Below are 10,575 nucleotides of genomic sequence, written 5' to 3'. Positions count from 1 at the left end.
TTATATACACATATATTTATGCGTCACATAAATTTATGAAATATAAATTAAATCAAACTCAATTCATTATCCTTCGCGATTGAAAATACTTTGCAGGATTCTCATTACATATTCGAAATGATTTAATGTGTGATTCGACTGCCGCATAAAAATTATAAGGCAAGCTAAATTGGAGCTAAATTATATGCGATGTGTATTATAATAAATTAAACAGAGAGAATAAATATGGAAAAAATTATTATTTAAAATTCATAAAAATCACAGAACAAAAATTATATAAGCAACCGATCGAGAAAAAGTTAAGATATAAGATTGCTGCTTAAAACAATTTTATTATAAATTAAAAGCTCTTATAAATATAAAAGAAAATATTATTCTTTTAATTCAGAAAATCAAGGTGCAGTTTGTGCATAGAATACTTTTGCAATTTGAAATGATTTGAATTACTCAAAACTCAGCTCAGCTGTTTCAATAAAATAGTTTTAAAAAAGCCTTTTTAGTAAAACATTAAATCATAGATTACCCTTAAAAGGATGCATGGAAAAAAGAATGCACAGAAAAACAGGAGAATCCTCGACTCATAGAATGTGACCCTTGTAATAGCAACCTACATTTCATGACCAATCGTGGTGTTGTTCAAATGCGGAGCGAGTGTACTCGATCCATGTAATAGATCGATCAAATGGCCGTTATCTTATATGTTCTTACAAGTCACGATCTCTTGGTCAGAACACCGCGACGTATTTCACTGACAATGACTGCATTTCTATGACTCTATTTCGGGAAATCTCAATACAGATGCATATATTAGAAGACTATTGTATATTTAGAAGATTTATTATATTATAGCACGTATATATAATATTAATTTAATATGTATGTGCAGGATATATCTCTCAGAATTTTTTTATATTTGCAATTAAAGATTTATTTAATTATGTGATATTCAGAAAATCAAATGCAATTTGTGCAAAGAATACTTTTGCAATTTGAAATGACGAATTACTCAAAACTCAGCTCAGCTGTTTTAATGAAATGGTTGAAAAAACAAACCTTTTTAGTAAAACATTAAGTCATAGATTATCTTTAAAAGGATGCACGGAAAAAAAGAAGTATATTTGATAGAAATTTTATATATCAAATTGTCGGGATGCTTGAGAAATGTAATCACGACCAAGCAGTGAGCGTTGAAAAAGCAGAATCAATTGATCAATTGATTAATATACATTATATATTAATATATTATATACACCGAGAGAATTTTTTCTTAGAATTTATCCTGAAAATCATGGTAATCGTATGGGACAATATGGTATGGAAAGAATTTTATGAAAATTTCTTTGATTAATATTTATCACAATAAAAATAATAATATCTATTACAATAAAATAAAAAATATATTTGATTAATTTTACTATGCAGTTTAGTAAAATTAATCAAATATGTTTTATATTTTATTGTGATAGATCAAAGAAATTCTCATAAAATTCTTTCCATACCATATTGTCCCACGATCACTCTGATTTTTAGAGTAAATTGTAAATTGTAAGAGAAAATTCTCTCAGTGTATATTAATTATATTATATTATATATAATATACATATATATATTAATATATTATTTATTTAATTATTATATATTAATATATTTCTCATATATAATATATTTATATATAAATCTTATATGATTGGAGAATTATATTAAAATTATAATACAATATTATCATCTTATCTGAATGATCATGATTTTAAGTTATTGAAAATAAATATTGTTTACAAGTAATCGTGTAATATTAAAAATGCTAAAAAAAGGATCGATCCATTATATTATGCATACATGCAGCATATTGCATCGTAATGCAAATGCGCGACAATTCTGTTAAAAAAAGCTTGTGCAGTCATAGAAGTATTGTGTTAAGCATATTAATAAAGTATATGTATATTTATATCACGAATCGTAATATAAACGTGCAGCAGTTTCGTCAAGTTAATTCCGCGCAACTGTAGCTCCAAATTATGTTTCAATATAATAAAAATACGCGATAATAATGATCTATTTTTAATCATAATCGCTACATGTACAATGAAAAAGAAATTTGTTAACTTGACTAAACCTTTCAACTAAATATTATTTTGTTAATTGAACATATAGAAATATTTAAATTAAATGTAACATATGAAATCTAACAAAACGTATATTTGTTAAATACTAATATTAATATATGTACAATTAACAAAATAGTAATTTAGTTGAAAGGTTTATTCAAGTTAACAAATTTTTTTTTTTCAGTGTATGTTTCTCTAAAGCTTTACGTAATATTGATATTGTAAAAAAGAAATTTCGCGAATGAATAAATATCGCGAGAATAATGTAAATTATTATATTATATATACACTGAAAAAAAAATTTGTTAACTAAACTTTCAACTAAATTACTATTTTGTTAATTGAACATATAGAAATAGTTAAATTAAATATAACATATTAGATCTAACAAAACGTATATTTGACTTAAATACTAATATATGTTCAATTAACAAAATAGTAATTAAGTTGAAAGGTTTAGTCAAGTTAACACATTTTTTTCAGTGTACAAGTGGAGATAGTGTTGAGAGTCGTATCAAATATGTTTACAGTTTAATGATTGATGTGCATCATCGATACTTTAGAAATAAAATTTTCAAATAAAATTTCAGTGAGATTCTCGTCGACAAAGAAATTGACAGAATGACAGTGGCATTGCAACAATCAATAAGTAAATTTATTTATTATTTTTGCGTGATTAATGAAATTACTTTTCCCCCAAAAAATATAAAAACAGCTAAAAATCATGCATTTTGACTTTTAACACACATAATAAGAAACATTGCATTAGACTTAAATTTTTATTTATGATTTTAATATAATAATAATGTAGAAATAATAAAGATTCAGATATATCAAACAACTTATAAGAATAAATGATATATAAACTTAAATTCTTATTTATTATTTTAATAATAATGTAGAAATAAATAATAAAGATTCAGACAACTTATAAGCATGATAAAATAATATATATCAAATATTTTTTATTATTACATCCACTATCAATAAATTTAAATTTTTATTGATAATCGCTAAGAAAAAATTGTATATATAGTTTGACGATTCTCACTTTTTTCTGAGATATAATATATATACTTTTCTTATATTATACATACATCTTATAAGAGAGAAAGATGTGTACCTGATATAATATTTACAAATCCACAGTCTACCTCAACTAAAATAAAAGTAATTCAACACTCACCGATATGATGCATCCCTGAATAAGTTGTCATACATGAATATTCGATGATTGAATGTTGATCTGCAAAACACAAATAGTAAATACAAGTTACATAAAACAATATTATTTAGTATATTAAATTTCACAAAATAATTATTGCGTATAACACTGAATGTCCTATTGGTTTCCTGTTTAAATGGATATTTAATAAGGTTACATAATATCTATGAAAAGAATTTCTTTTCAGATGTTTAATAAACCATCCTAAACAGCAAAAAAGATAAATACAAAAATCTAATTCTCTCATATAATGAGTGATTTAAATAATTATAAATTGTAATAAGAATCAAAGAGAGAGAGAGAGAGAGAGAGAGAGAGAGAGAGAGAGAGAGAGAGAGAGAGAGAGAAAGAAAGAGAGAAAGAAAGAGAGAAAGAACGAGAGAAAGAGAGAGAGAGGAGGATGAAAATTAATATATAAATGATCATTCTATCACAATTCACAATAATTTTACGATTGACATATCGACACTCACCTATATAACATATTTATTAACCTGCTTGGATGCAAACATGTGTACAACGTATCTCGTCTTCCCTGCAAACTACTTCTCTGAAGTTAACCGCGCAATGTGCCAATTATTTCCGCAGGTAGCAATACGCGACAAGCACGTCAACCTTTAATTAACGATCAATCCAAAACTCAATCAAACAAACACAAAGTATCCCGCGTGCGAAATTATTTCACCAAATTCGAATGGATGCAACAGGACGACGAGCCTCGTCCACGTGTCGACTCGTCTATTACGGCGTACGTGTACATACATGTGTATGTGTATGTACGTGTACTGTTGCCGTAGCATGCAGCATCGCTACCCCCCCCCCCCTTCCCCCACCCCGCCATCTTGTTATCATTTCGCGCCAAAAAGTCGGGCGAGTCGGCAGGTGGGCGAGTCGCTCCGCGTTTTTTCGTCGTATATTCGTCTCGAGACGCGATCGTGTCGACCGATGGACCCCATAAACGCGATCGTTTCCACTACGGCGATCATAATTAACGATCGTCCATCCGTACGAGGGATTATCTGCCGCTATTTTCGCGCCCGAACCCGATCGCGTTGTGTCGAGGTTACTTTGTCGTTTCTCGCGCGTGCGAAACGACGCTCGGTGTCTCGGATAAATCGCGATGTATTACGCACAAGTGCGTGTGTGCAATTAACATCGGTAGTCGCGATCGTAATTAATCGTGTGCGTTTGTGTGCGAGTGCCATGGTGAAGCGAAACCGAGGGGGAACGAGAGGACCAGAGAAGTCGGAGCAACCGCGATGAAGTAAGTATAAGTAATTTTTTTTTATCTATTTTGTGAGATATTGAACCTATTTTATCAAATTTCGTGGGTGTTTTAATATTTGTCTAGAATATTTTATATATTATACTCTTGATGTAATAAAATGTAATATCTGTGTGTGTATAATAATAATTTTTTTTTTTTTTTTTTTGTGATTTTTATTGTTTTTGACGAATTATTGCTTTAATTTCGATATATTTATTTACAGATCTCTCTGTTGTTGCAGATTATGATTATCGTCCCGGTGAGTGTTGAATTGTTTTTTATTTAAATTGGGATGGCAATGAATTGGATTGATAAAAATATCAATCATCAATGTTTCATATTCTCTCAGAGATGATTTATATATATATATTATACGTTATTTTTTTCAAATAAACAGAAACATGCATCGTTACGTCATCATTACGTAGGTAGGATCAGGTTGTATTACAGAAATTTAGCGGGAAATTCTCTCTTTTCTCCCCTCTTTCTCCTTCACTCCTCTCTCTCTCTGTAAAATCGGTAAAATAGGATATAGGTGGATAAGTCGGTAATGTCGGTAAAATGTTATACGTGGACAGTTTCTCGCGATCTTTACTGAATTTTCGAAAATCCGTACCGATTACTTAAATACGCGCACTTAAATTTTGGACTGCGGTCTTGATCAGGATAAATATCACACGATTATGTTGATATTGGAATATCTTTATCGCGAGTAAAAAGTATGTCTAAGGCGAGAGTGATCCCACATAACCTCATTCAATGGGACCAGAGTGAAAATCCCTTGGCCCCGTTGACAGAATGTCAGAAGGATTGTTTAACGAATCTGGGAACTGCCATATCTTGGTCGTTTCCGTCGTCGAATCAGCAAGCCGATGTAATCCATAGGGATGAGGAGAAATTGCAAAAGCAGGATTCTCAGGAAGACATCCTTCCGATAGAAAGGTATCAGGAATTACTTCAGCATTACTTGTCCTTAGAGAGGAAATATATGTCCATGTATGATATGAAGTACAATTTATATCTCGACGAGCTGAAGTCGAGGAGATCTGAGTGCCACGAGGTTTGTTCCCAGATAGAGAAGACGTTGGATGATTTTTCTGCGCTTTATAAACAGTATAACGAAGTCTCCGCTAAGACCACTTCTCTGTATGAGGCCAGCGAGCAGCTTATTTCTGATCAGAAGCAACTGAACGCGACGATTGACAGCATCACAGAATACGTTAGATATTTCAAGGAAATCAATATGATTACGGAGAAACTAGATGCCTCTACATTGTCGATCAATAGCGAAATGTTCTTCGATATATTAAACAAGATTGATACAAATATAGACTTCATGCAGAATAACTCATCGTACAATGAAAGCGGAGTTTATTTGGTACGATACAGGCATTGTCAGTCAAAGGCAATTACATTGATACAGAATTATATTTTTAATCTATTCTCCAAAACTACAGAGAGCATTTTAAATTTGAAGGACAACGAAGGCTCGTCGGAAAATGCGGATACAGCGCTCGCTTTGTTCTATGGGAGATTTCAGACAATTTTGTCCAAGACAAAACCAGTCATCGAGCAGATTGAAAGCAAATCATACAAGAGACAGGAGTACGACAGTCTATTGTTGGAATGTCATCAACATTATTGGAGTCAGCGAGGTTTGGTTTTAGGTGCAAGCATACAAAAGTCCTTGAATTCTGTCAGGGAAAAATACAACGGTGACCATTGTAGTTTGGTACGGCACTCTTGTGCTCTACTCTTGCACGCATCGATAGACGAACACAAGCTCTTCTACGAATTCTTCACGAAGCAATCGAGCGGATTAACAGCATATTTGGAGAGTTTGTGCACTTCCTTGTACGATGCACTACGACCTTTCATAATACACATCAATCATCTGGAGACATTGGCAGAAATCTGCTGCATCCTACGAATAGAAATGCTGGACGAGTATGTGCAGAATAATTTCGAACCACTGGAAGGCTTTGGCAACATTTGCTTGCAGCTGTTGCACGACGTACAAGAGAGATTAGTATTTCGCGCACATTTGTATCTGCAATCCGACGTGTTGAACTATAATCCTTCGTCAGGAGACTTGGCGTATCCAGAAAAATTGAAGATGATGGAGGACATAGCAGAGTCGATCAGAGAAGAGACTCGTCAGACTCGCCTGAAGAAGATCTCGGTGTCGTCTGCTGACAGTTCTGTTCTAGAACCGGTCTCACGAAATCATATAGTCATCGATTCTATTTATCAGAAGACCCACATGGGAAGTTCTCCGGCAGATTTGCACGCAATGTGGTATCCCACAGTACGCAGGACCCTGGTATGTCTGTCGAGGCTTTATCGTTGCGTGGATAGATCTGTGTTCCAGTCGTTGAGCCAGGAGGCCATTTCCCTTTGTGTCCAAAGCATCGAGAATGCCAGGCAAGAAATTGAGAAGAGGGCCAGCACTCTGGACGCGGAATTATTTCAGATAAAGCACTTGCTGATCCTTAGAGAGCAGATTGCGCCGTTTCAAGTTGACTTCACCATCAAGGAATATAGTTTGGATTTCTCCAAAGTGAAGACTGCTGCATTTGGATTACTTGAGAAGAGTTCCAGGCTCTTCACTTTATCAAACAATGCGTTACTACAGTTTCTCTTGGAAGGTGCACCGCAGATGAAGGAACAACTCATCGATTCAAGAAAACATGTGGATGCAAAGTTGAAGTTTACATGTCAGCGACTGATACAACACGCAACTTATTTATTGATTAATCCTATTATCAAATTATTGGAAAAGGACAAGTTACATGATGCAGGATCCAGTCAAGAGCAAAAGACACTAGGAAGTGCAAGGGAAGTGGTAGCCATAGTAGTCGATGTGTTGAGGATAATCAAGTTTAAATGTCCCGAGATACAACAATCGATGCAGTTGTATTTGGCTAATAAGGAAACTGAGTTTATTCTATTTAAACCGATAAAAAATAACATTTGCGCCGCGTTCACACAGTTGCATCAAATATTGAATAAGTATTATAATGCGGAGGAGCTTTTGTTAATCGCGTGTCCTTTACCAGAACAGATTTCTGTTATGTTGAGTTCGACGACATTAGTTCAAGGAAAATTAAATCGGGAAATGCAATCAAATCTAAAACGATCGCAGTCTATTACTAAAGAAGTCTAGAGGTTTACAAGAAGATTCAGATTTATTTATTTTATTTTATTTTTCGCAAAATAGATTATTGGACAGAATAGTGAGTTAGTTATAAATAACTTAATTATTAATAGTCTAATATAAAAACTGAACAATAATAAAAATTTCATATGCGAGATGTACGTAATTGTTTCTATAATCGTAAAAAAATTTTATAAGTAAAAAATAAAAGTGAAGTTGAAACAAAATTGATAATAAATTTTAGAATAAATCGAATGAAGAGACAGAGAGAGAAAGAGAGAGGAGAGGCAGAGAGTGTGTGAGAGAGAGAGAGAGATGCAATTTTCATATAATTATATTTTACAATACAATATTTTATAATCCCTGAAGTAAAATTAAATTAAAATAAAGTGCTTAAGAGAGTTTGATTATTATTATTAAATTAAATATTTTCTATTTATAAAAAAATGCAATAAAATCAAAGGTTATATTTAAAATTTTAGTTCTTTTTTCAAAAATAATAATTTTATTATGTTCACTATAAATACAATTTTTTTTGTTATTGTATTTCGTTTAATTTTTCAGTCTATTTTTTAACATAATTATATAATTTCTCGTGAGTTTTTGCAATAAAAATTATTTTTGTATAAATAAAAATTTTACATTTTTAAATTATTGTAGTTTTTGAAATTGTATATGTACATTAATAATAAATATACATAATAAAAATAAATTTTTCTAGAAGTGTAATTATACAAAATTATGAAAATAGTATTATATGATAAATAGAATTAATATTAGAAAATAAAATTATAATGTAACAAAAAATTGTTGATATTGAGATATATAAAGAGGTAGATATCCAACAATTTAATTCTTATATTTATATAGTACAAACATATTTAATAATATTCAATTATTATGATATATTACATTTATTATGATGCCATTTTTGGAACGATGTATATTTACTGAAACATATAAAACATTTAAAACATACATTAATAAATTAAAAATAGAGAATATCATTGTTTTATTTAAAAACGTTTTATTCGAATTGGAGGAGAAATATATATTGAAGCAATATTAATTCTTATAAGTCAATAGATTATCTATTTCTCATTGAATATGCATATTATTTGAACACATTACTTGAATATTGACTAAATTTATTGAATGTCGTACAAAAATTTAAAAATTTGTTTCCTTGATAAAAACTGATAATTACATAACAGAATCTGCAAGGATTCAATAAAAACCGTATATTTTTTTACAAAGAGAGGAAAGTATTTTTAAAAATGTTCAAAAATTTATGGCACAAATTTTACAGGCGTATAATATTCGTCAAAATAAACGAGAAGGTTTAATATACACACATACATGTAAAGTTTATATCATAAATTTTTGAACATTCTGTATATTTTATGAGTTTCAATTTTGGATACTTACTCATCCGTTTATGTTCGTGTGTATATTTGAACTATAACACATTCGAGGTGTGAAACAAAAATATGTGAGAATACAGATCATCATTGCCATAATCAATAGAAACCACAATGTCCAAAATAATAATAAACGGAACTTCATCCAAAACGGACTAGAAACGTGATAATACTTTAGAGTTTCTCTCTTATCTGAAATAAGAAACGATAATATTTAATTTATTTTGACGCACTCAATATTATTTTGAAGTCCGCTCTATTTTTTATTATACATATATTTATATATGTATAATATTTATATTTATATGTATATCTCTCATCATCAAATGTTTATAAAATATTTAATACTGCTGTTGTGCTATTACTTATAAAACAGTTTACGAATATAAAAGCTATACAATGCTTTCTCTTAATATTTTTTTAATTATTATTTTCTCAAATTAGAAAACTATAAAAGCTAAAAATTACTCGCTTTTATTATTTCTACAAAAGAAAAGGTGAAATTTAATTGGGCAGCGTAACGAAGCTTTACGAACCTTTGAAATGTTTCCTCTCCATCTTATCAATAATAATGAGAGGAATAGTATCGTAAACCACGTTTTTATGAGCAAAGGCAGAGTTTTCCTGTAGCTCCATTTTGTATACTGCTTATTTCCTTGATATATACAATAGCAATATATACCATTTAACTGTACATTATTGTAATTATTGTCGCCCCGAGTTATCTGGTGTCTATTCTTATTTTAATTAAATGAATATATACACTGATAATATAACGTATAATTGGAGCGATCAATTCTCGGGGTCAAGCTCAATTTTTTGCGATAACTTCCTTTTTGTATCCATCGTTAAAAGTCGTCAGTAAAATACGCAAAAAAAAAACGCATAAAATTAAAAATGAAATATCTTTCACATTCTTTCACGTTAATGATTGTAAATGATCACTGACACACTTTACACTGACTGAAACTTTAGCTCGATTTTTTTTGCAGATTGAATTTATAAACAAACGATATAGATGTCGATTCATCGATGTCTTGGCAAAGAATAGATCTCTAAGCATATTTACCGTATATAAATATCGTTATTATGTATTATAAACTTCCGTTCGTTGGTGCACCTGATGATCCCGAATGACCTCCGCGAACATCTGGTTACGCTTTTTTTAGCTCAATATGAATCATCATTTAAAGTAGTTTCTGCTTTGTGCTATTATTGACATTAGATAATCTTCTTAATTAAAAGTTTTCAATCCGAATCACTTACCATTCTTATAAGCTACTATAAAGATTAAGCTACTAATTATAACAAAAGTATCGTAATTAAATTACACGCGTGCTTTAATTTTGCAAAAGTTTCGAATTGATATTACATGTGTTATATATAGACAGATTCTATTA

General features: G+C 30.5%; 2 protein-coding genes and 1 long non-coding RNA gene across 4 annotated transcripts in view; 2 read left to right on the top strand and 1 right to left on the bottom strand.

Moving 5' to 3' along the window:
- Nucleotides 1–4,201: 4,201 nt before the first annotated feature.
- The window catches only part of LOC145945493 (uncharacterized), a 34,806-nt gene continuing 28,432 nt past the window's right edge, over nt 4,202–10,575 (top strand). Inside the window, exons 1-2 of the long non-coding RNA XR_014426867.1 lie at nt 4,202–4,594; nt 4,821–4,856. This is a non-coding gene — a long non-coding RNA (uncharacterized LOC145945493). The remainder of the gene's footprint in view (nt 4,595–4,820; nt 4,857–10,575) is intronic.
- Nucleotides 5,139–8,379, top strand: Cog3 (conserved oligomeric Golgi complex subunit 3). Of its 2 annotated transcripts, XM_083054285.1 has the most exons (2): nt 5,139–5,975; nt 6,075–8,379. In XM_083054285.1, exons 1-2 carry the CDS (start codon nt 5,319–5,321, stop codon nt 7,761–7,763), a joined length of 2,346 nt encoding a protein of 781 aa, XP_082910411.1. In that variant the 5' UTR covers nt 5,139–5,318; the 3' UTR covers nt 7,764–8,379. The 2 variants fall into 2 exon arrangements, with proteins under 2 accessions (XP_082910411.1, XP_082910410.1); XM_083054284.1 differs by having other exon boundaries at nt 5,139–8,379.
- On the bottom strand, nt 8,679–10,008 carry LOC145945368 (uncharacterized). The gene is made up of 3 exons (XM_083054329.1): nt 9,712–10,008; nt 9,183–9,367; nt 8,679–8,704 (listed from the first exon to the last, which is right to left on the bottom strand). The coding sequence occupies exons 1-2, from the start codon at nt 9,809–9,811 to the stop codon at nt 9,183–9,185; spliced, it is 285 nt and encodes a 94-aa protein (XP_082910455.1). The 5' UTR covers nt 9,812–10,008; the 3' UTR covers nt 8,679–8,704.

The sequence above is a fragment of the Prenolepis imparis genome, unplaced genomic scaffold (genome assembly GCF_030444845.1).
Source record: "Prenolepis imparis isolate NDT839.2.m4 unplaced genomic scaffold, iyPreImpa1.0 SCAF_14, whole genome shotgun sequence".
Classification (NCBI taxonomy): Eukaryota; Metazoa; Arthropoda; class Insecta; order Hymenoptera; family Formicidae; genus Prenolepis; species Prenolepis imparis.
Note: the sequence above shows the minus strand (reverse complement) of the source record. Positions and strands in the feature narration are given on the sequence as shown.